Source organism: Lolium rigidum, chromosome 1, assembly GCF_022539505.1.
Source record: "Lolium rigidum isolate FL_2022 chromosome 1, APGP_CSIRO_Lrig_0.1, whole genome shotgun sequence".
Lineage (NCBI taxonomy): Eukaryota > Viridiplantae > Streptophyta > Magnoliopsida > Poales > Poaceae > Lolium > Lolium rigidum.
Genome location: NC_061508.1, coordinates 329,075,784 through 329,100,449, shown reverse-complemented (window position 1 = coordinate 329,100,449; position 24,666 = coordinate 329,075,784). Strand labels below are relative to the sequence as shown.

General features: G+C 44.6%; 2 protein-coding genes and 1 long non-coding RNA gene across 3 annotated transcripts; 1 reads left to right on the top strand and 2 right to left on the bottom strand.

The window, feature by feature from the left end:
- Positions 1-7,349: 7,349 nt before the first annotated feature.
- LOC124663081 (alpha-glucan water dikinase, chloroplastic-like) lies at positions 7,350-14,553 on the top strand. Its single transcript, XM_047200831.1, has 28 exons — positions 7,350-7,514; positions 7,597-7,794; positions 8,101-8,192; positions 8,283-8,571; positions 8,685-8,792; positions 8,865-8,963; positions 9,064-9,198; positions 9,295-9,386; positions 9,463-9,597; positions 9,709-9,871; positions 9,984-10,073; positions 10,162-10,347; positions 10,428-10,490; positions 10,570-10,632; positions 10,721-10,780; positions 10,920-11,072; positions 11,157-11,240; positions 11,540-11,716; positions 11,795-11,901; positions 12,031-12,244; positions 12,345-12,448; positions 12,545-12,683; positions 12,832-12,957; positions 13,393-13,503; positions 13,596-13,694; positions 13,783-14,049; positions 14,140-14,255; positions 14,346-14,553. Exons 1-28 carry the CDS (start codon positions 7,350-7,352, stop codon positions 14,551-14,553), a joined length of 3,843 nt encoding a protein of 1,280 aa, XP_047056787.1.
- A 403-nt stretch (positions 14,554-14,956) lies between these two features.
- Positions 14,957-16,295, bottom strand: LOC124684351. The gene is made up of 3 exons (XR_006996988.1): positions 15,660-16,295; positions 15,290-15,576; positions 14,957-15,112 (listed from the first exon to the last, which is right to left on the bottom strand). It is a non-coding gene; the product is annotated as an uncharacterized LOC124684351 (long non-coding RNA).
- A 4,739-nt stretch (positions 16,296-21,034) lies between these two features.
- LOC124663070 (DNA (cytosine-5)-methyltransferase DRM2-like) lies at positions 21,035-23,458 on the bottom strand. The gene is made up of 5 exons (XM_047200823.1): positions 23,318-23,458; positions 23,148-23,222; positions 22,969-23,068; positions 22,525-22,637; positions 21,035-22,344 (listed from the first exon to the last, which is right to left on the bottom strand). Exons 1-5 carry the CDS (start codon positions 23,438-23,440, stop codon positions 21,238-21,240), a joined length of 1,518 nt encoding a protein of 505 aa, XP_047056779.1. The 5' UTR covers positions 23,441-23,458; the 3' UTR covers positions 21,035-21,237.
- Between the last annotated feature and the right edge of the window lie 1,208 nt (positions 23,459-24,666).

Genomic DNA, 24,666 nt, shown 5'->3' with positions numbered 1-24,666 from the left:
TGCTGGAGGTGCGCCATTTAACTAAGCTCGCTTTATAAGGGTTTTCCTACTAGTGTTCGTTTGAAACCCTTAGTGACCGAGAGCCACGATATGTAAACCTTCTCCCAGAGATGCCGCCGCCGCCAATCCCATCTCTGGGGATTCAGAGATCAAGCTCCGGCACCCTCACGGAGAGGGGGAATCATCTCCTGCGAGGACTCTTCATCGCCATGATCGCGGCCCCGGATTGGATGTGTGAGTAGTTCACCCCCGGACCATGGGTCCATAGCAAAGTGCGGGCTGGGGATGGCTTTTCTCTGTCTTCTCCTCACGTGCTATCATTGTTAGATCTTGTGAGCTGCCTATCATGATCAAGATCGTCTATTCTTGTAATGCTACATGTTGTGTTTGTTGGGATCCGATGAATATTGAATACTATGTCATGTTGATTATCAAATCTATCATCATGTGTTGTTTATGTTCTTGCATGCTCTCCGTTGCTAGTAGAGGCCTCGGCCAAGTCGCTACTTGTGACTCCAAGAGGGAGTTATATTTATACCGATAGTGGGTTCATGCCTCCATTAAACTGGGACAAAGGATGCAGTTCTAAGGTCAGGATGTTACAAGTGATAATTTGTGGATAAACATCAATCGGGAGAGTCACGGGGGCCCCACACGCTAGGGCCGCGCGAGCCCCCTCTAGGCCTCCACCTTTTCTAGGGTGCATGGACCATCCGAGCTGCCGGCGCCAAAGGAGGAGAAGGCCGACGAGGAGGAGGCCGACGACGCCGACAGCTGGTCCTTCGGGTCATCCAGCGGCGACGAACTGGACTTCAGCGCCTTTGACTCCCCGCGCCGCTAGATGTTTAGTTTTAGTATTTTAGTTTGAATGCGTGTTAAATTTATACAAATTTCATTCGAACTACGTATGAATATCGTGTTGCAAATTTGTATTTAAATTCAAAATCTATCGGGGCCTCCTGTTTGGGGGCGCCGGTGTGGGAGCAGCTCCCCCAAATGGAGGATGTTGTGTCGGTGTCCTCCAAACGGAGGTGTCGGCGCTCCTGCCGATGCCTATTTGGGGGCTGCCGGTGGAGATGCTCTAAGGCCATCTCCAATGCTGCGATCTAAATGGCGCTCCCGCTCGTCCGTTTGTGTCCGTTTGGATGGACACGCTGACAGTGGCCGGCGGCCGCCCGGTATTTTGGATCGCGCGTTGCATCCAACGCGGTCAGATATGGGTCGCATTCATAGAATTTCGCATTTAGCCTTTAAATTCAATATAAAGCATATAAAATCATAAAAAATATAAATAAGTTTAAATGCTCAAGATTTATTACATAAGATTATTGTCCACCTATTCAATGACAAAGTACTTATTCAAAAAAATGTAAAATGATATCTAGGCATTGTTTTCTACGGGATTTTCGTCACTGTTGTTGCTCAACCAAATCAACCTGGAGCTGGCTATGAACCGTTTGATCCCGAATTTCGTGATGCACATGGAGGATATCCTGGAATGAAGCCGGACCACCTTGAGGAGCAACCAACTCTCCCTGACCATCCCAATCATTATCAAATAGTGAATCATCCCGCTCTACCTCAACAATCATGTTGTGCATGATTACACAAGCGGTCATCACCTCCCACGGAGTTTGCACACTCCATGCTCTAGCAGGGTGCCTAACGATAGCCCAACAAGTTTGGAGGATACCAAACGTCCGCTCGACATCTTTCTGGGCTGTCTGTTGCTCTTTGCCAAACCTTGCCTCCTGGTCTGAATTGGGACGACGCATTGTCTTCACGAGTGTAGCCCAAGGTGGATAGATACCATCAATAAGGTAGTGCCCCTTGTTGTAGTGGTGGCCATTGATCTCAAAATCCACATCGGGGGACTGACCGTGCGCTAGCCTATCAAATACCTGAGAGCGCTGCAGCACATTGATGTCATTGTGAGAGTCGGCCATTTCGAAGAATGAGTGCCAAATCCATGTGTCATGTGAAGCAACAGCTTCAAGAATCAATGTGCACCCCTCAAAATGGCACTTGTACGCCCATGCCAACAAAAGGGCGGTTCTTCCACTTCCAGTGCATGCAGTCTATGCTGCTAAGCATCCCAGGAAACCCCTGGAAGTGTTGATTGACAACAGACGGGTTGTGTCCTCTGCAGTAGATTGGCGTAGATATTGTTCACCGAACACAACGATCACTGCTCTTTAGAACCTGTACATCGCTTCCAAACAGTTGGACTCGCTCATTTGGATGTACTCATCTACGTAATCACCGGCAACACCATATGCAAGCATCCTAATCGCTGCCGTGCATTTCTGATACGAAGATAGGCCTACCTTGCCAAATGCATGTTGTTTAGCGATGAAGTAGTCATCGTAGACCTTGACACCATCCATTATCCGGCTGAACAATGGTCTGGACATCCAAAAAACGGCGGCGAAACAAGACCGGCGTGAACAATGCCTTGCTATGGTGGAAGTAGTCGTATAAGAGCATGTCGTGGACGCATTCTCTTTTGCAGTCCAAGGCCGCCGTGCGCCCCGGCAAGGACTCCCGGTACACGGGGATATGCGTGACATTGTGCTCATCGATGAGCAACGCAGCCTCCGTGAGAAATTCGTCCACGGACTCATCGTCTGAGGACATGTCGATGAAGTTCTTGTAGAAGAACTCGTCGTCGATGTCCACCAAGATCTACAGATGAAATGGGACAAATTATTAGTTCGCCCATTTCATCGAACACCTCACGGGCAGGGGCAATCCAATACCTCCGTAGGGACCTGTAGGCAATGGCCGTCCTGGCCCACTTGTGGCCTAGAAGCACGGTGCACGAGAGCTCACCTTTGGCGGCAACGGCGAAGCTGATGACGGCAGGAGGTCTCGCGATGGCGAGAGGACCACAACATCGGCGGTAGCACCCTCCAACGCTGCACCGAGGCCGCGAAAGCACAAGAGAAAGCGGTGGGCCGCGTCATATGCTTCAGCACCACTTGTCAGCGTCTCAACGTCGGTGGCCGGTGTTGACAGCGGAAGCGAATCGCCGGTCGTGGGGTGGCGGCGGAGCGGGGGGAAGATGTGTGCGAGGGGGTGTGTTTTGAGAGGCAAACATGCGGGCCAGGGGAGGACAAGAGAGGACGTGAGAGGCCAGCCCCCGGTGTCCGTGGCCACCCAAACGAGGCCTAGATTTGGGCCGGCTTTGGGTCGTCCCGGACGCCACGGCCATCCGTTTTTGGATGGGTCCACGCGATGGGCCGTTTTTTTGTCCGGTTTGAGTCATCCAGACGCGCGGGCGTGGGATGGGTCGTCCCGTTGGAGATGGCCTAATCGTCCTTGGAAGAGGGTGCTGTAGCAAGACCGGCAGGAGTACTGGTCATCCGTTGTCCAACGAGCTAGATCAATATATTCAGTTTTGTCAAAAGTTGCACATCCATCAACCGGATCCACAATTGGACATACTTCCAGAGGGACAACGGGCTCAATGCGACAACTATGTCATTGATCCAAGTGCGCTCAGCCAGCGCTTGTTGCACTGTTTGCTGCTTACTACGGTGCTATGGGATTAGCGCGAAGAGGTTCGATGTTGTCTCCCTGATGAGCCTCCCATCCAACCATCTATCCTCCTAGAACAGGGCGGATGTCCTGTTGCCGACCACCATATAGGTAGAAGCATCGAAGATGGCCCGCTCCTCTTTGGAGAACTGCATATTGAGCCCACGCCAAGGTCGCTGGGGGTCGGTACGCATCCTCCAAAGACACCTCACCTTGAGGCTGCTGGCTGTGTGTGCAAGGTCTAGGATCCCCAAGCCTCCAGGCCAAAGTGGGTGACAGACCTTGGACTAGTTGACAGGCCGCCATTGGCGTCCACCCTACCAACCCATAAGAATTTGGGAAGGATCTTGTTCACCTGCTTGAGAGCCTTTTTGTTGGCACTTAGCACAATAAGCTGGTACAACGGAATGGCCGCAAGCACGGAGCGGATGATCACCAAGCATCCCACCCAAGGCATAGGGTAGGGTGCGAGCTGGCACTCCATAACCACTGCCGCTCCATTGGCCTCCTCCTCGATGGGGGATATCGAACACTTCATGAAGTTGGTGTGTAGCCCTGATGTGTGCCCGAAGAGCTTGAGAATGCCGCACACAGCATGCAGATCCGTCTCATTTGGATGGCAAAAGATGACTACGTCATCCGTGTAAAACGATGCGGATCACCAGCTCCCATCTCTCTAGGCACCAAAGGTTCTTCAGCTCGATGGACTTAGCCAACCCCCTGTTAAGCGTGTTCATGACCAACACGAATAACGTTGGCGACAAGGGGTCACCCTGTCTCGGTCCCATCCTATGCCAGCACTGGCGAACCTTGGGCTGAATTCCTGGGGTTGGGAAAATGGGCTGGGGTGAGCAAAAAGTAGAGCTACATGCTGTTTTAGTGGACAATCAGGCCAAATACATGTAAAAATTGGGTTGTTTCTTCATGGGCTAGGGGCGATGGTCCATTTCGCCCCCAAGAAGGTCCGCTAATGTATGCCAGATAGGGGGACTGGCTCGCCATTGAGCATCACCCTAGTGCTCACTGTAGACAGGAGGATGGCTACCAACTCGCAAAACCTTGTCCCGAAAGCCATCTAATGGAGGACATGGACAAGGAACCCCCATGAGACGGAGTCAAAGGCACATGCTATGTCCAACTTGAGCATCACCGGTGGCTCCTTCAACCTATGGGGGAGCCTAGCCATCTGCTGAACCAACATAAAGTTGTCATGGATGCAGAATTTCTTGATGACAGCCTTGTTCCTAGCGTCTTTGCTACTAGTGTAGAGAAGATGTTGATTAGACTAATAGATCAGTAATCACCCAAGGTCGCTGCATCCTGCGCTTAGGCAGCATGATTAGCAGTGCCTGATTCAAGCCTTGAACCCACGCCCGCACATCGTGAAGACCTTGTCATATGCCGACATGAAGTCACCCCTCACCGCCCCCCGGCAGCTCTGGAGGAACTCGGCGGTAAAGCCATCCGGGCCTGGCACCTTCCCATGGGGGAGGCGCCTAACACCCTCCCAAACCTCCTCCTCGGTGAAAGCGGCCTCCAGCTCAGAGAGGTCATATGGGTGTGTGTCGAGGAAATCCAGGTCTAGAGAGAACTGGCGGTCCATTGACGTACCCAAGAGGCCCTCAAAGTGTGTGAAGGAAGCTTCCGCCATGGAAGCATGGTCCAAGATGACCGCGCCATCAACCTAGAGGCTATGGATCACGTTCTTCTGTCGGCGATATGTCACGTGTTGGTGGAAAAAGGCCGTGTTCGCATCCCCCTCTCTTAGCCATGCAATCTTGGCCCGCTAGGGGGGCATCGTGCGCTCGAGAGAGGCCAACCCTAGGTAGTCATGTTTTAGGCGCGCTCGGAGTCGACGCTCGTCCGGGAAGAGCTATTGGGATTCCATGGCAATGTCCAACCTTAGTACTACTTTATGCATTGTCATCAGCTGTGTAGTTTGACACATCCAATCTTTTTATCACTCCAGCTCATAAGGCTGAGCGCAGTGCGCTGCAGCTTAGCGGTTAGCCGTTGAAACGGATCTGGATCGCCAACCTCACCCCAGGAAGTGGTACTTGTTTGTGGCCCTTCATCTTTGTAAAAACTCTGCTGGAAACACAAGACTACAATATTGCCCAAAACTGCAGGCTTACAGGAGCTCATCCTGCTCGATGGAGTAGGTGTTTACTGCGGTTCGAGAAAGCCTTTGTGCGAGGGACTTCTTCAGTTCCTGGGGTGCTGCGACCGGGTGTTCCATTCTCTACTCCGGCAGCTCCGGCAACGAAGCAGGGGATTGGCTCACGGTGGCGATGGAAGTTGCAGAGAAGACGGAATGCTTGGATCTACATTTTCTTTTTCTTCAGGTCTTCTCTGTATTTTGTTGGCGGTTGCAGACCAGGCCATATCCTTCCTTTGTTTTCTACGTATTTGTACGTGTCTGTACTATGTATCTGTTTCCTTGACGTATAAATACAAGTAGCGTATGCCTTTGGGCGTACGTATGCAAAAAAGAACTGCAGGCTTTGATATTCCCTTGTGGTTGATATACACAGGCCAGCCATAGCCTACCTTGTCTTGCAGTATTGCGCTACATAAAAAGAAAACTTTGCCGTGAGCTTCCAAGAAATCTCATCGGTCACCCCGGGATTGAGATGTATGGTAGTAAGCCGCGTCCATAGGTCCACAAATTGCATGAAATGGTCTAAGGAGAAGGTGCGTTGTAGGTCAATCTTGGCAATCCAAGCATATTGGATTCTTCGGCCTATGGGATGCAATTCTTCGGCTCCACCACATCCACCTTGAACAAGATGGTTTGGAAGGCTTGGGCACCGCCTAAGATCAATTTTTTTTGCTTGGCTTGCGAATCAAAATAGGTTTTGGACGGCTGACCGGTTGGTGAAGAGAGGGTGGCCAAATTGCGGCCCTTGCCCCCTATGCAAACAATGTGTGGAAACCGTTGACCACCTCTTCGTCCATTGCCGCTTCACTACTCTCTTATGGACCGCCGTCAAGCAATGGTTGGATATATCCGAAGACGTCCAACATGATTCGACAAACTTCACCATCTCCGAATGGTGGCAATTCATGGGGGGGGGGGGGGCCAAAAACCGCAAGGCCATGGCTTCCATCACCCTCCTTGTTTCTTGGGAGGTGTGGAATGAGCGTAATGATAGGGTCTTCCGCAACAAAAGTGCTCCGTTTGATGTAGTTTTTGATAGAGTTAAGAGATAGGCTAGGTTTTGGGTTATTGCGGGCGCCAAAAGGTTGGGCGGAATGATGCCGGGAGAGTAATCCCTTGTAATTCATTTGCATGTACTTTCATGTTAAATTTCTTCACTTAATTAATAGATTGGGGCAAAGCTTTTGCCCCCGTTTCAAAAAAAAAAAAAAAAAACTTTTGTACTCCATCCATTCCATATTTTATTACCCTTATTTTACTTCAAACTGAAACTAAAATCACGACAAGAATTATAAAAATGATGGAGTAGCTTTAGCTACCAAGAAATGGCAAACATACAAGGCCGAACTAATTAACATGGCATCGACCAGAAAATTAGGTCCACAGAAGCCATTCATGCCATTTCTTTCCGCATGTCCCTCTTCGCCTCTCTCCTCCCCTCCTTATTTGGTACAGTACTACATATATACTAGCTTGTTTCTTCTTCATCATCTTCTTCCTCTCCTCCCATGACCTAATAAAGATGAGTAGCTAGGAATAAAAGATGAATGCGAAGCAATAAACAGCAAGGGACACGTACGTACGCAACGGCATCGATCAACATACACATCAGCTGCTTGGACGACCGATCGCAGAAGCTAGTGTAAGCATGGCCGGAGTATCCTACTACGCGGCGGCGGCAGCAGGGACGGGGAGGCCATGCGTGGTCCAATTCGGTGCGGCGCCGAACAGGTCGCGGCAGGTCTCCAGGACGCGCTTGCGCCGGCGGAATGCCGGTGGGAGGTTTGGCCTGGATTCCAACTCTGAGCTCCAGGTTGGGGAGGTTTTGCAGCATGCACGTACATACATATATATACCGGTCGGGTAGGCTGCTGATAGAAGGAATGTATGTGCAGGTGGATGTGAAGCCGTCGTCAGGATCGAAGGTGGAGATCGAGCTGGTGGCGACGAACACTGGCAGCAACCTGGCGCTGCACTGGGGTGCGCTTCAGCCGGGGAGAAGCGAATGGGTGGTGCCGCCGGCGGGGATGAGACTGCCGGAGGGGACGACAAGGGCGCCCGACGACGCAGCGCTCAGGACTCCCTTCAAAAACGTATGTTACGCGCATCCAAAATAGATACGGTAGCTGCAGGTGTGTGCATCAGCCGATCGAGGTGTTCCATATCCTCCATGAGGCCTTCACGCTCGAGCACCTCTGTCGATCGATCATCATGAATTACCTGTGAAACTGGATTCACGCAGCCCGCCATCATATCATACACCTTGATTTCTCCTTCACAAATACATTTTTTTCTATCATTGCATCGACGAAAAAGTTTTTTCCGTGAAAACTCTGTAGTCGTTTTCCGTCAGTTTATCTGATGACTTCTGAAGAATACATTCTATCTTGTCATTCCAGTCTGGTTCCAACTCCACGCTGAAAATCGAGATAGACAACCCAGGCCTCGAGTCGATCGAGTTTGTCATCGTCGACGAGGCACAGAACAAATGGTCAGTCCCATGCTATTATGCAGAATCGACCGCCATGCAGTTCTACTACTACATACCTAGCTCAAACCTAGCCCTTCATCTAACGAACAGGTTCAAGAACAACGGCCAGAACTTCCAGGTCCATGTGCGGCCACCAGCTGGTCACCACCATCAGGGGCAGCAGCATTCTGCACCAGCAGGAAGCATCGGGCGAAAAAACAGAGATGTCATGCAGCTCCTCAGCAAAAACGCATCCACCAACGACCAAGTAAATACGGCGGCAGAAGCTGGCTCTTCAAAGTGCACGGTTCTTGATCTCTTCATCAAGTCTTTACAGGAAAAGCATGGCTCCCAGGTCCTCTGCAAAAAGGTCTTCAAACTGGGCGAAAAGGAGATCTTGGTTAGTTCAGAGAGATCATCTTCTAAAGAGACTTACATATGCACCATGATATTATATGTGATTCAAGCCTCATTTCACGGCTGGACTAAACAAATCCTCCCTTTTTGTCGCAGGCATTGATGTCACAAGTACAGGGTAGTACCAAAGTTCACCTTGCTACAGATCACGTCGAGCCACTTATTCTCCACTGGGCGCTGGCACAGAAGCCTGGAGAGTGGAAGGTAAGTATATCACAAGATACCATGTAAAATTAACAACAACCAGACTAACATGTCATACATTTTCTTTTCCAGGCACCTCCACCAGGCATAGTACCTGCTGGTTCAACACTGCTTGAAATGGCATGTGAGAGTCCATTCTCTGATGCCGAATTAAATGGTTTGCATTACCAGGTAAGCATAAATTCATCAATGTGCGTACTATTTTGCATGTTTCCACTCAGTATCTATAATGCCTACATGTAATGAATAATTTTATTTTTGTGATACCAAGGTTCTGGAGATAGAGCTTGACGACGACAGCTATAAGGGAATGCCCTTTGTTCTCCGGTCCAATCAAACATGGATAAAAAACAGTACATCTGACTTTTATCTTGATTTTAGCAGACGAACTGCCAAGATTTCAGAGGTGACTTTACATTTTAGCTTCTCCCCAATATTGGCCAAGAATCTCCTTCAAAAGAGCTCACAAAATCCCATGCTAATTTTTTTTCCATGCATAAAGGGTACAAGTGATGATAGTAAAGGGACTGCAAAGGCTTTGCTAGAAAGAATAGCCGATCTAGAGGAAGATGCACAAAGATCTCTTATGCATAGGTAAAAGGATAAAAGATGACTATAGTACTAGTCTAGTTCTCTGGTAGATCAATAAACTGGAATTATTCCCCTACAGATTCAATATAGCAGCCGATTTAGTTGACCAAGCAAAAGATGCCGGACAACTGGGTCTTGCTGGACTACTTGTTTGGATGAGATTCATGGCCACCAGGCAACTTATCTGGAACAAGAATTATAATGTGAAGCCACGGTATGTTATTTTTGTATTCGTCAACCCTGCACAGGAAAAACAATGATGGCAACCAACAAAGCTCAACTAGGCTGAATAACTTATTGCTTCTTCTTAACTATAATTATGTAGTGAGATCAGCCAAGCACAAGATAGGTTTACAGACAATCTACAAAGTCTCTACAAAATGTACCCACAGCACAGGGAGATGCTAAGAATGATAATGTACACAGTTGGCCGTGGAGGTCAAGGTGATGTCGGCCAACGTATTCGTGATGAGATTCTAGTAATACAGGTAAGTTTATTGAATGTCTTCTATTAAATTTCTGATATGTTGAGGAAAGAGAATATGATACTACATGAATACTGTTCATTGGGCTGTTCACTGGAAGCTGGTTTTATTGTAGAGAAACAATAACTGCATGGGTGGAATGATGGAAGAATGGCATCAAAAACTACACAACAACACAAGCCCAGATGATGTGGTGATTTGCCAAGTAATGCATCAATGTTTGAACTATTAATTAGCACCGTAAGGAATTCATTGTTCACCGTATATGATGGACCACATCTCATGTTGTGCAGGCACTGATGGACTATATGAATAGTAACCTTGACATCAAAGTTTACTGGGATACTCTAAACAAAAATGGCATAACGAAGGAACGACTATTGAGCTATGACCACCCTATTCACTCCGAACCAAATCTAAAGAGTGAGCAGAAGGAGGGTCTACTGCGTGACTTGACAAACTACATGAGAAGCCTCAAGGTTAGCTTCATTCTGTTGTCCACTTATGCTATTTCACTGTAACAAGAGTAAGCAGAATGATGACACTAGTAATGTCACAGGCTGTTCACTCCGGTGCTGATCTCGAATCCGCTATAGGAACGTGTACAGGGTACACGTCAGAGGTACCATGATCCATCCATCAGCTAATTGAACTATTGAAACCCTGTTCATGTTAGTTAAAACGAATATTTCTTGTTACAGAGTCAAGGTTTCATGGTCGGCGTTGAGGTGAATCCTGTGAAGGGATTACCATCTGGATTTCCTGTAATTATGCTTAAACTTTCCCTTAAACACATTATTATCTATAAAGCATATGAAGGTCTGTTTGTAATGATATTCATGATTTTTGTAGGAGTTGCTTAAGTTTGTCCTTGACCACATTGAGGATAAATCAGTGGAATCACTTGTTGAGGTAATACTACTTTCTGAAGGCTCCTTTCTCACATCAAATATCCACATAAGATGTTATACCACCATTTTCCTAGCACACCAGTGCTATTAAAGATAAACACATTAATCACATTTTACTAAAATCAATTGCTAACTTACAGGGTTTGTTGGAGGCAAGAGCTGCACTTCGCCCTTTGCTACTTAGCTCAACAGAACGCTTGAAGGATCTCATATTTCTGGACATCGCTCTTGATTCTACTGTTAGGACAGCAATTGAAAGGTCTTTTGAAAATCTGAACAATGCATCATCTGAGGTTAACTAAACATATCTCCGTGTTTCTTCCCATTTACAAAGACTTTGACATGCCTACTGTCTCATCGTCATTTTTTTCATCCAGAAAATCATGTACTTCATCAGTCTAGTTGTTGAAAATCTTGCCTTGTCCACTGATGACAACGAGAACCTCCTATGCTGCTTAAAGGTACAAACTTCTGCACGGCCCAATCATGCTACAAATATAAACTTCTGTAGTCCAGAAGTTATTATTTGTGTTAACATATGCGAGCTATGTGATGTTTCTTCCTCAAGATAAGATACTAATTTTGTTATCCAATAACTTGCACTTAAAGATAAGCAAAGTGCATTAAAAGAAGACATCAATTATTGATTTGATGATCAAAGAGCTCCCTTTTGCTTGTAAAAACAAATATTAACGGTACAGAATGAACAAAAATTGTGAATCTTGCTGAGCATGATAGTGTTATTATGTGTTTTCTGAAGGGGTGGAACCATGCACTTGAAATGTCTAAGCACTCTGATGATCAGTGGGCATTGTATGCAAAAGCATTTCTAGACAGAACTAGACTTGCGCTTGCCACCAAGGGAGAAGAATACCATGATATTCTCCAGCCTTCAGCCGAATACCTTGGCTCGTTACTTGGAATTGAACAATGGACGGTACGTGGTTCCATAAATCGTACATCATTTTACTTATTTTTCCCATCTGCATACTTGTATTAAATACCATATCTACAGGTTAACATATTTACAGAGGAAATTATCCGTAGTGGATCAGCCGCTTCACTGTCCCTACTCCTGAATCGCCTCGATCCTGTTCTTAGGAATGTCGCAAACCTAGGAAGGTAAGACATCTAAGGTTTTTAGATGTTATAATATTTATTCTAGTCTTTGCATTATTTTACTTCTTAAGATGACACCCGAAATTTTGTGCAAGCTTATCTCACTCTCTAACTAACAGTTAACCTTAACAGTTGGCAGATCATAAGCCCAGTTGATGTAGCAGGCTATGTGGTTGTTGTCGACCAATTGCTCACTGTTCAACACAAATCTTATGACAAGCCCACAATTTTGGTTGTGAAAGGAGTCAAGGGAGAGGAGGAAATACCTGATGGTGTTGTTGCCGTCCTAACTCCAGATATGCCTGATGTGTTGTCCCATGTATCAGTTAGAGCAAGGAACAGCAAGGTATTCTCTCTTAACAAAACCCTCCAAAAACTATAATTGTATGTATTACCCTAGTCTACCATATATGTTGTACAATAATTGGTTTTCTCTTTGTTTAAAGGTATTGTTTGCAACATGCTTTGACCCAAAGATACTATCTGAACTGGAACAAAATGAAGGCAAGGTACTTTCACTAAAGCCAGCTTCTGTAGATATAAGCTACAGGTAATATTTTGTTCACTACATCATAAGCTTTTGCTAAGTCATCACTGAATAGTTTCTTTTGTATGCCTAACATCTACCTGTTTGCACATTTAATAGAGAGATTCCAGAGAGTGAACTTCTAGTTTCAAGTTCCATCGATACAGTAGATGGCCAAAAGGCACCATCTCTGTCACTAGCGAAGAAGCAGTTTCTTGGAAAATGTGCAATATCAGCTGAAGAATTCTCCGATGAGATGGTCATTACTCATGTGCCATTATGATCTTACCACTGAATTATGCATCTGTACTTTCTAAACATTACCATGGCACATTGAATCCTCATATTCTATTATAAATGGATTATGCATATTTTTGTATACTTCAAACATATTTTTCCATTATTAGGTTGGAGCTAAATCTCGGAATATAGCTTACCTCAATGGAAAGGTGCCATCATGGGTCAGCGTCCCAACGTCAGTTGCACTCCCATTTGGAACATTTGAAACAGTTTTGTCTGATAAGATTAACAAGGTTGGTATCTATCAGCAGCTTAATATTTCTCTTGCAAGTGCATCATACTGGCTAGACTGCTTCTTGGAGCTACTTACAGAGCACAGTATTATTCACTGCTTATTTTCTAAACTATACAGTAGCATATTTGACACAACTACTGAAAGTTTTTTTTGGTGAACCAATGCGATGTCTACTATGCAAAAAGACCAAGTTAAGTTTCTGAGAAGTATTGAATTGACATGATATTGCCCAATTCCAATGGTTCATTTCTAACCTATAAGTATGTTTGACACAATTACTGAAAGTTTTTTCTCGGTGAACTTGTCCGGTGTCTACTAGCAAAAAGGCCATGTGAATCTAATAGTATTGGTTTCTGAGAAACTATTGAGTTGAAAATTTGACATTATAATACTCATGAAGGCATTTATAGTATCATTGTTAATCAATTGGCAGGAAGTAGCCCAAAAGGTAAAGATCCTAACAGAGAAGCTCGACCAAGGAGAACTTGATGCTCTTAGTGAAATCCGAAATGTTCTGCTGAACCTAACAGCTCCTACTTATCTGGTATCAGAATCCCTGTGTAGCATAATCCTACTTGCAACCGCTCATTTGTACTTCAAATTTATGAATGATTATCACATTGATTTTATTTCAAGGTGAGCGAGCTCAAGGAGAAGATGAAAGGTTCTGGAATGCCCTGGCCTGGGGACGAAGGTGAACAGCGTTGGGAACAAGCATGGACGGCGATTAAAAAGGTGACATGCTAATGCTAGCTACAATCCATCATTATGGACAATATTCAGAAATTTGTAACCGTCTTGCATATACATGTACTATCATCAGGTCTGGGCCTCAAAATGGAACGAAAGAGCGTACTTGAGCACCCGCAAAGTGAAGCTTGATCATTCCAACCTTTCCATGTCTGTTCTGGTGCAACAAATTGTGAGCGCGGACTACGCCTTCGTCATACATACCACCAACCCATCATCTGGAGAGCGTTCGGAGATATACGCTGAAGTTGTCAAAGGGCTTGGGGAAACCCTTGTGGGAGCCTATCCCGGTCGTGCTATGAGTTTTGTATGCAGCAAGAATAATCTTGAGTCTCCCAAGGTAAAACAATACTACTATCAATTACCATTTCTACCCTATTGTCCTAAACAGAAGGTGTCATATATACATAAGTTCATTGCATTGTTATAGGTATTGGGTTACCCAAGCAAGCCAATTGGTCTCTTCATACAGAAATCCATCATCTTTCGTTCTGACTCGAATGGTGAGGACTTGGAAGGCTATGCTGGGGCTGGACTCTACGATAGGTGATCAAAGTCTTTCATCCATGCATGATAAAAAAATCTTTGCCTTATCTACGGGAGTTGCAGCTCATATATTTGTTCTTCTTACCACAGTGTGCCCATGGACAAGGAAGAACAAGTGGTTCTTGACTACACAACTGACCCACTCGTCACAGACTGCAGTTTCCGTACCTCAACACTGTCGAGCATCGCTCGTGCTGGTTACGACATTGAGCAGCTCTATGGGGGGTCTCCGCAGGACATTGAGGGGGTGGTGAAGGACGGAAAGATCTACGTTGTCCAGACACGGCCACAAATGTGACTTAAATTTGTGCTTTTACAAACGGAAGCACATCCTATATATGGAGTTGAACAGTTGCGCTTGATGTATTTATAATTTTTTGGTGCTGCGATAAGCACGTTAAAGCCTGGCTAGAGTAATAAAAGGAGGGTACTGTCCCTCGATTTTGAAATAGGATTGGTCGGCCTATTTCCTGGGCGATCAAACCGACAAGGATTGGAATAATAATGACTATATTTCTCTTGACTCTTTCCTCACTAGATACTAGATTTAGTAGCAAGCTAGCACCGGGCCAGACAAATATGATAAGACACATATACTAGTACAGAATTTACCAGCACGGTAGGAATAGAATCGACAATTAAGTCTATGTTTTACTTCTGCGTAAAATAAGCCTGCATACACACCTTCAAAAGCACAAAGAAGACTTGCAAGTGTCAATTATATCATGTTTATTCACTTTGAGAAAGTATCTGGCTCCATGTATGAAGAAAAAAATCTTGTGCCTTCTCGTTGTGTGTTTACGGAGAAAAGAAAAGGAGAATCAATGCCCTCCGGTCCTCTTCATTCTTCAACAAATCTACAATAAAAAAAACTCAATTTATCGATAATAATCATATTTAACATCTGACTAGAAACAATGTAACATGATACGTTGGAGATTATAAGGCAGAAAAACCTAGAGAATGAATCAATCGATCCATCTGCTGAAATATACTACAACATGAACATTGGCATCGGGATGTTTCAATCAAACCTTGCAATAGGTGAAGTGTGTTTAGGCAGAAAGCTGTAGGGACGGAGGTCTGGGGATGGCTTGACGATCAGGCGAGCCGTTGAGCTGCTGCACACTGCCAGGAAAGCAGGACTGCCGCCATTTGAACGGGATGGTGAGCCACGGCGGTCTCGATTCTCTGGATGTTGGTGGCAAAGGGAGGAGATACTGGCCCCTGGGGACTGAGGGAGGTGCGGGCCAAGAACTGCACTGGATTTTTCTGGTGGAGGCCTAGAGCCAGGATCACAAGAGGAATTGTCACTGAGCACCTGCAAAAAACATGTGCAGGCTTCAGATATAGTGTCGAGCAGATGATCAATGCAATAAGAGAAACAGGTTGCACTACACAGACCTCCTCCAACGTCATATTTTCCTCTGGAAGCAAAGTCACAGAGCTTACGGAGTGCATATGCCTCATATTTCCTAACACATGGTGATGGATCCCTGGCACATTTCTTCACATCCACCAACGCAAGTGGGCAGAAACATGTAATTGATAGTGCGAAGGGCCCATGCCCTCAGACCTCAGCAGTGGGTTTATGTTCGATAAATCCTGCAGGAATATGTTGATAGAAAGAAAGCTTCGTTTTGGCGCCTGCAACAACAGCAAGACAATCTCTGCCAGCACCACATGCCAAAATAAGTTCCATTCTTATTGAAAATTCAACTATCCGTCAAGATTGAAACTTATAAAAAAGGGTGGTCTTTTTATCTACAGCAACAACCCAAATTTTGTTTACAAACAAAAATACGCAATGACAGCGAATTGTTGGCTGCATTTGTCAAGAGCAGATTTTTTCTGCAACATTCCGTTCCCTAGCCAGCCTACTTAGCTCATCCTACTCAGCTCTGATCTGCCTCAACTAATCACAGGCAGGCAGAAAAAATGCAGAGGAATCCAGCTGTAACTCTCACCGTATTTTAGTAAGGATCAGGCAGGGAGAGAATGGCGCATGAGGGATCTTAGCTTTCTTCTCGTCGTAGTGGAGGAGGTGGACGAGCTTCTTGACCTCCAGCAACTGCGCCGCCACATTCTTGACCACCTGCGCGTCTACCTTGTCGTCGTCGGGGTCGTCTTAGAGTGTGCCGGGATGGATGCGTCGTCGGAGCCACCACCCACGCCGCCGCCGCGCCTCTGGACTGCAGCCCGAACATCCCCATCCTTTCCTCTCCGGCGGCGGCGAGGCTGGGATCCCACCCATCGGCGGCGCTCGGCGGCGAGGCTGGGTGCGAGTTCAGTTCACGCGACGTATAACATGGGCCTCCGTTGAGAAGGTCTCTTTGGGCCCATACACGTTAACTGTCTAGCGAGCGAGACCTTCTCTTCTCCGCCGCCCGCATCTTCTCCCCATTGCCGGTCGCCGGGGTGCGGCTTCATCCGCCGCCGTGACCTCCCCTGAAAATGTAGCGGCTCTGTCCTCCCCCTTCCAACCACGTCGCGCTACCACGTCTCCTTGGTTCCCTACGCCAGCTAAGACGACGGGAAGAAGGAAATATGGACCTAAAGGGTGGTAAGGGGGTTCAATTCCAAATACTTTAAACCATGATTAAAAATTAATGTGAAATACGCCAACAGATCAAAAAAATTGGATAAAAATAATGTGATGAACTAAAAAACATTTGAATTTGAACATAAACTCGGTTTGTCTGTTCCTACATGGCTAAAAGCTTATGAATCCACAAAACGTTCTCTGTCTGATATAACCTTGCGTTGTGGTTAAAACTCAAGTTCAAAACTGTCTTGTTTGATCTCAGTATTCTGTTAAGCTATGCAGTATGTTTTATGCTATGATATGCTTCCCTCGATTGGGCATTTGTAGTAATTTGTAGATTTTAATGTAAAACTCTTAGTTGAGCTATGCCTTTATAATTTGCGACCTTGTACAGAGATGGGTGGTACTCGACTGAAATGAGCAGTACATGGCAATGGCAGGTTTGAAAGAAAGAGTTGTTGAACTCTCAAATTTTACTGATGATTTGCTGCGACCTTTGAATTTCACAAGCTTCCGGTACTAATTATCGTGTCTTCTAAACTTGCTTACTTGTTAAGGCACATGTCTTCTTGGATACGCAGATGTTGTATTCAGAGTGTCCAGTTCAGTTCAGGCTATGTAGTTTAGAAATCTGAACTGCTGTTCCTTTTTTATTGAACTCGCTGTGCTAATGTTCTTCGGTGCAGCCCAAAAAGTTATCTCTGCAGTGGATTTTACAAGTTGACCGGATCTACACTTGCCCTGAAGAGCCTGGCAGTGTTCATACCATGTGACCTTGCTTTCTTTGTTTTCCGATAATCTTCAGGAATGACGGCATGTTATTCAAAAAAGTACAAAATGGTTTTTCAGGTGAACATTCTAACCTGTAATTAGATGTTCTATGTCAGTCGAAATGTGCCAAGATTGATGCTCTGTTTGATAAAGCTATAGCTCGGTGAGTGGGTTCTGGACATCTTTGTTTGCAGTGAGTAGTGCTAGTATAGTTAGCAGTAACATGTTAAGTCATATGTGGGTTACAACCATCTACCTTTATCAAGAAGAAACTGATTGTTGTATGTTGATAATTATTTACTACGGAGTAGATGTTAATTGCACCCCTTATCTAGAAACGCAATTCATAACTGATAATCACTTACCTTATCTAGAAAGCATGTGTCCATGGTAGAGCCTGATAGATAGTTTTGAAAAATATTGTAATTACTTTCTGTTCCGTGGGAATCTTAAAACTTTAAATGGTTTTCACTTAGTCTTCTACAAAAGACAGTTTACGCTGGTCTGTCACCCTGTCCTGAAGATTTGAAGGCTGGCACTGAATTTTCCACACCAAGTAGATTGAGAACTTGTGTTTCCTTTCTTTTTTTTGCTTTGTTATTCATTTATAGTGCCACAAAGTGGTACATTTTATGCTATGATCATAGAGCATTGCACAGAAATTTTAGTTTTTGCATGGGGGCGGTTTTTTTATATTTGGAAAGCAAATTGCACCAATCTTCAGTTCTCTGGTTCTGCTGTTAGTGGGATAGGAAATGGCAACTTTAGTGCATATTCCCCATATCCAGCAATTGGCTATGTGATTTAGTACCTGTTAAGTTTTATTAGCAGTAACCAAGAAACGATTGAAGTTACTGACGTGTCTATGCTGATGGTTTTCATTCAGGAACCATTTTAAGACCTGAAGCAAGTGTAGGGTGAAGCGCATGGCAGAGTATCATGTCTGATGATGAAGTTGAGAAAAGAAGTTCCAAGATTTTGGTCAAACAGCACCTCCATCTGCCCCCACACCGTTATCTGGAGGATGATTAGTTAATTGCTGCACTAAATATGCGATGCTCTACTAGGACACTGCCAGTGTTGTTTTGTTCGGTCTGACTACTCTATATGCAACAACATAAAACTCAGGGTTCTTTGTTCGAGCTGGGCAAAAAGCTTGTGAAATTCTTGTACGATAAATGATGCCAATCTAGAAAACTGTGTATTTGATATATCTAGATCTTGTGTTGTGTTTAAACCTCAAGTTAAATCTGTCTTGTTTGATCTGACTATTCTGCTAATCAGCTATACATATGTTTTATGCTATGAAATGCTTCCCCAGATTGGGCATTTGTACAATTTCGTAACTTGTAATGTAGAACTCTTACTTGAGCTATGCGTATATAATTTGTGGCCTTGTACAGATGGATGGTACTCACAATGAAATGTGCAGTACATGGTAATTGCAGGTTTGAAGGATAGAGTCATTGAATGACCGAATTTCAGTGTTGTGTTGTGAGCATGAATTTGACAAGCCTCCAGTACTAATTATCTTGTCTTGTAAGCTTGCTTACTTGTTAAGCCACACGTCTTCTTGGATATGCCAGATGTTATATTCAGTTCAGGCTATGTAGTTTAGAAATCTGAATCTATTAATTCGTTCATTAAACTCGCTGTGCTAATGATATTCATGCTATTCTTCAATGGAATCCAAAAAGTTATCTCTGCAGTGGAATTTGCAAGTTGTCAGGATCTAGTGTTCAGCCTGTGACCTAGCTCTAGTTGTTTTCCGATAATCTTCCGGACAGGCCGCATGCTATTCAAAAGCATCAATGGATACAAAGTTATATCATATGTGGCTTACAACCATCTACCTTCATCAAGGAGAAGACTAATTTTTGTACTCTGCATGCAATTTCTTTTCCAGCAAGGCGAAAACCTTGTGAAATTCTTGTGCAATCAATGATGCCGATCTAGAAAATGGTGGACTATGTTAAAACTTAACCTCTCCGAACATCATCACTGTAGCAAAACAATGTGCATAAAAACTGTTGCATCCGTCCACGGTCTGATTACCTGAACAGGTTACACCGACAAGCTAAACTCAGCTCGAACTGCCTTGCATCCACTCGAACTGCCTTGCATCCAATGGTCAATGCTTCCGCCATCGATGCGCTAGCGACATGAGGTTTCAACTTGCATGTCACCATGACAAACTGACCTGGTAGGAGGATTGCACCAAACTCCTTCCCAATGACTTCTGCGGAAAAAAAAATGACCAGCTTGTCTGAGATGATGGCCCCTATAGCACCTGTTTGTTCATCATTACCAAAAATAGCATCAAGATTCAACTTCATGTACCCTTGGCAGGATTTCAGATAATCTTTTGTCAGGGTGCACACACGGGTTAGATGGACATTGCACAATTCTTACTTTTCTTTGTCCAGTTGCCCATCATATTATTTTTTTAGCAAACCATGCCCACCGCAACAGGTTTTCGTGGAGGCACACTTCTGCATAACCTGCAGTCAGCGAGCAAAGTGAACCTGGTCAGTCTCAGTCCACCTGAGTACCATCGGGGATAATATCACCAAGGTCATACAGCTCCATAGGCCGAGTGCACATTGATATTTAAACAACAAATGGACAATATCCTCTCCGTGTTGTTGGCAGAACAGGCATTGTCCCCTTCTGCTGATTCACAAAAAATAATGTCTATGATTCCATGCATTGCTTATCAACAAAAAAGATCTATTTTTTCCATGCCATTTTCAGTTTCCACATAATCTTCCAAATTGGACTGTTGGACTGTTGGTACTTCTAATTTCTACAGTTTATTTTTCTTTTTCTTGAGCAGTCTCTTCTGGCCAGAAATTAACACAACTGTTCTGGCAAACTAGGAACAAAGGTAGTAAGCACATGACCTTGGCCTTTCTTCTTAAGCCACCATATATAAATATATGATATGACACCTGCAGCGGTACAGGAACTTAGTTGTGTCAAGGAAATATGACCATGCTATGTGTCAAGAAAACGCAATCTCTTAACTACTATATATAAATGCTTTACAATAAAAATGTCACCCTTGTACTCTACACTTCTACCAACCAAAAACAATGCATGGATGATCATCGGAAATGAAGTAAGCCAGCATTGATCTCAAGACATTTACATTGCTGAGATGTTCTTGTACATGAGATAAAGATTTGAAGGCACTAAAAAACTAAGAACAATCAGAGCCGGTTTAAGTGGAAATTGGCCAGAAAATAGTTCATCATGATCATCTACAGAAACAAACGAACAGAACCACAAAATCAACAGCGCTCTAAAAGAAGCTTCTTTCCTTTGTTGGTTCATTGCCAAAATAAACCAGATACACAAGAATGAAAAGACCACCTCGACATGATTCATCTAAATGGGGCCATTGGCAACATCACATGAAGCAAAAAAGCTCACACATTGCACATATCAGGGCAAGATAGGAAATACATCAAGGGCCTGGTCACGGTGTACCATGCAGTGAGATCAAGAGCAACAGACAACACCAAGGAAGCTGGTTACAATGTGATGAACAAAGCAACCTAAAGGAGAAGCTAACTTGGATTATTTTTTTGCAGAAAAGTAACATTTACAGATGGAAATGTTTCATAATCCGAAACATTACTGTTCACATAGCGAAATCTGGTGCTACATCCTTCTCATGAATTGCTTCACTTGTTCCAGTATGAGGGAATAGTGGCTGAACAGGCTAGACTGATCCAACTCCTTTCCTACAAGGTTGTATCCCTTTCCACCGATACATGGGCTTCCACCTATAATCAGATCAAAACCACCAACTCGTCTCAGCAAGGTCTCAAGGTAATCGCCTTTGAGTTGCTGGAAGTCATCAATCTGAATGAGCTCTCCAGTTTGTTTTGACTGATCCCACCAGGTCCTCAGAATGTTTCGGTTCATTTCAGAGAACTCAGTAGAAACCACCACTTTCAAGTGTATGCCTAAGCGGCCCAAAGCCACTTCTGCTCCACCTATGCCAGAAAATAGAGACAGGACACGGATGCCTGAAGGAAACATCGTCTTTAGGACCGAAAAATGGTAGGCCAGTGTATCCACCTGGACAGAGTTACCAAGACACCAATACCTATCTGTCATGTTAAACCCTCTGGTATGATCTCTTGGCAAACCCAACACCTTCTCCACTTCACCAGGGTCTAGTGCAGCAACATTTTTCGGGCCAACCCAAATGAGGTTCCATTCCCTGCATGCATCAAGGATTTGCTTGCGGTAAACTTGGTGGTCATCACATTTTGCAAGCACCAATCTCATTTTCTTAAATACTGTTGCAGGAGCAGTCATCGTCCGGAAACAGTTCAGCTGTGTCCTAGTATCCCATTTAGGCCACCACTTTTCCGTCTCCGGAAAAACACCATGTATTGTTCTTGGTTGTGTCGGGCTGATATGAAATCTTCCATGTCTAGGCAGATTGTGAATGTAACTTCTCTCCCTTGCTACTACAGAGAAATGTTTGGAGTCTACAAGCTCAGATTGTTTGCCATAGAGAAATGGTGACTCGTCTCGGACTCTTTGTCGAGAACATGCCAGGCTCTCAAAGTAGTAGTACGGTGGACCTTCAGCAATAGATGTGCTCGTACTTTCATCTGGAAGTTCAAAGCCCACCACCGGTCCACTACCAAAGGCCCTATCAACCTGTCCCAAGTGCTTGCTATGCTGTCGTCTTTTGTCACCGAAAGGAGCACCGACATTCTTTCTTTTGACACCTCCTGAAGTTCCAATAGCCTGAGACAGATTGTTGAAAGAATAAGTGGGACTTCAGACCAAAAGAATAGTTACAGGGTCTATTAGATACTTCAAAAGTAGCATGCAGAAAAAAAAAATCACAAGGATTTATCGGCATAGAAGGCATAACATAACAAACAGCTTCAAAATATGCAAGCAAAACTTGAAAATAAGAGCTACCTTGTCAGCTGAAAGCTCCCGATCAGCAAAGTTTCTGCCATAACTTCCATCCCTTTTATCTACTTGTGCAGCATAGATTGCATCAGCTAATACTTCAACCGATTCATGTTCACCTAGTACAAATTTCGACACATTAGAAGTCCAGAGCAGCAGCTAATTTGCAAGGTAATGGTATCAAACGAGCAAAGAGTACAATGCACACTTGTGTATTCCAACCTGTTATATGGCCATCTACAACAAACCTAAATAAAGCAATCAGAATCTTTATTAAGTTCTGTGGTCGCACCTACAAGAGATCATGCTACCGAACTACCAGCATTGAACAAATGAAATGTGCATACTAGAAGTGGTGCATTACTGTCTTTTTTTGCTTCTACAAAGGAGTCATATCCAAGTAATGTATTCAACAAAGTCAAATGATGAGTAAAACTGCTATGGACTAACCACATATGTCGATGCACCAAGAGACCTCATCCTCTGCAAAGCCCATCTCGACGAGAAATAGAAATTTTCTGTCCTTCTCCGTGAGCTCTGCACCTAATGACTGTGCAAAGCATATAAACAACATCAATTCCACATTATGTAACCGAAAGTAGTGAATCGTCACAAGAACAATGTAATACCTTATCATCAAAATCAGCCATATCAACACCCTCGCTTGACGAGCTGAACCCCTCTATGTCAGTTGATAGATCAGTCTGCAGATGGCAACAACCAACTACACACATAAAAAAAATGCAAATCCTGCAGCCACCACCTCATTTGTGCTAATTAGCAGAACTGAGCAGATCACCTCCTGATGTGCAACCAGCCACTCCAAGATAGCTTCCTCGTCTTGTCTTCCTCCAGCATGCTCGAGAGCCTTGTGGACCTTCTCTGCAGGGAAACCCATCTCGATGAAGCGGTCGACCATCATGCTCACTGAATCCGCCGCGCCACCCCGTGAGGAACCCTACAGGTGTGCAGATAAATGAACCACAAAATTCGATGAACAAGGGCACTGGAGCAAGAGCTGTGCTGCACTTTTTAGAGAAGATGTGTTCTGCCGCTCTTTCTATACAAAGCACAAAGGCCCAAACAGAACCAGGATTACAAGGTAAAATTGACGGCTGCCGGCTTGCAACACAGGCACAAGTGACAAGCCTAAACCAAGGCGCACTAGACAAGAGAAACTCCATAACTAACACAGCACATGGTACATCAACAATATATTAGAACTACAATGCAGATGAGACATGTGAATTGCGCCTCCACATGGTTATCTTTAGAATATTGAATTCTAGTCCACTCGATCCTATTCCCTAGACCACGCTTGCCGATGGATGAAGTTGGTCAGCACGTAAGCTAATACAGTTTAGGAAAGGAAAAGACCTGTGCAGCCTTGACCAAATGTGGAAAGTGTAAGCTATAAATAGTACTACCACACTTCAAGAGAAGGTGTGTCTACATATATTGGTTCAGAGCTAACTGCTAAGCAATAAGATTCGGAACCGGGTTAGTTCCACTTCGGTCTTAAAATAGGAATTTTGCTACAGAAATGTCCAATAATTACTGATTTGAAAACCATTTCTGTACTATTGTAAGTATTCCAGTGTAAACTAGCACAGTTACACCTAAGCTCAACGGTAGATGCAAAGGTGGTGCCAACATGCAGAGCAGGGTAATCACTTTGCAGCAAACAGAAACTCTGCATATCCAGTTGCAGGTACCCCCTGCTTTTAGGATCGCCTCGCCAATACCAAATTGCAGGCTTTTGTGCTGTTTCCGTTATGATCCATAATGGAAATCGATCCCACTTGTGGTGGTGGGTTTCGCGCGAACAAAAAAATTCCAAATTGCAGCCAAATCGAAAGAAAAAAGGATCCAATTTGCAAAACGCATAACGTAATAATACCAATCTAGGGCTCGACCAAATTAGTCGCAGAGCTTAGCACTCCCTCTTGGTAAAGAACCGCCGGAACCATTTGCACATACAGAGATACATTGCCCCTACGAAAGGGAAAATACAGCAGTGATTGGCTAGTTCTGCTGGGACCGTAAATATTTGGTTGGGAAATGCTAGGGTTTTTGCCCTCCAATTTTCCAGCTCGCGCGACATTGCTAGAAAGAATCGAGCTGGAGAGGCACTGACCTGTACGGATG

What these genes read in the sequence shown, in the direction of transcription:
- LOC124663081 (XM_047200831.1), top strand. Translation starts at nt 7,350, where the DNA reads ATGGCCGGAGTATCCTACTACGCGGCGGCGGCAGCAGGGACGGGGAGG. An exon ending in GAACTGCCAAGATTTCAGAG is followed by an intron (nt 9,199 to 9,294) that starts GTGACTTTACAT and finishes CCATGCATAAAG; the next exon opens with GGTACAAGTGATGATAGTAA. An exon ending in TCTGTAGATATAAGCTACAG is followed by an intron (nt 12,449 to 12,544) that starts GTAATATTTTGT and finishes CACATTTAATAG; the next exon opens with AGAGATTCCAGAGAGTGAAC.
- LOC124663070 (XM_047200823.1), bottom strand. Translation starts at nt 23,440, where the DNA reads ATGATGGTCGACCGCTTCATCGAGATGGGTTTCCCTGCAGAGAAGGTC. An exon ending in TGGCTGATTTTGATGATAAG is followed by an intron (nt 23,069 to 23,147) that starts GTATTACATTGT and finishes TGCTTTGCACAG; the next exon opens with TCATTAGGTGCAGAGCTCAC. An exon ending in TTGGTGCATCGACATATGTG is followed by an intron (nt 22,638 to 22,968) that starts GTTAGTCCATAG and finishes AATTTGTACTAG; the next exon opens with GTGAACATGAATCGGTTGAA.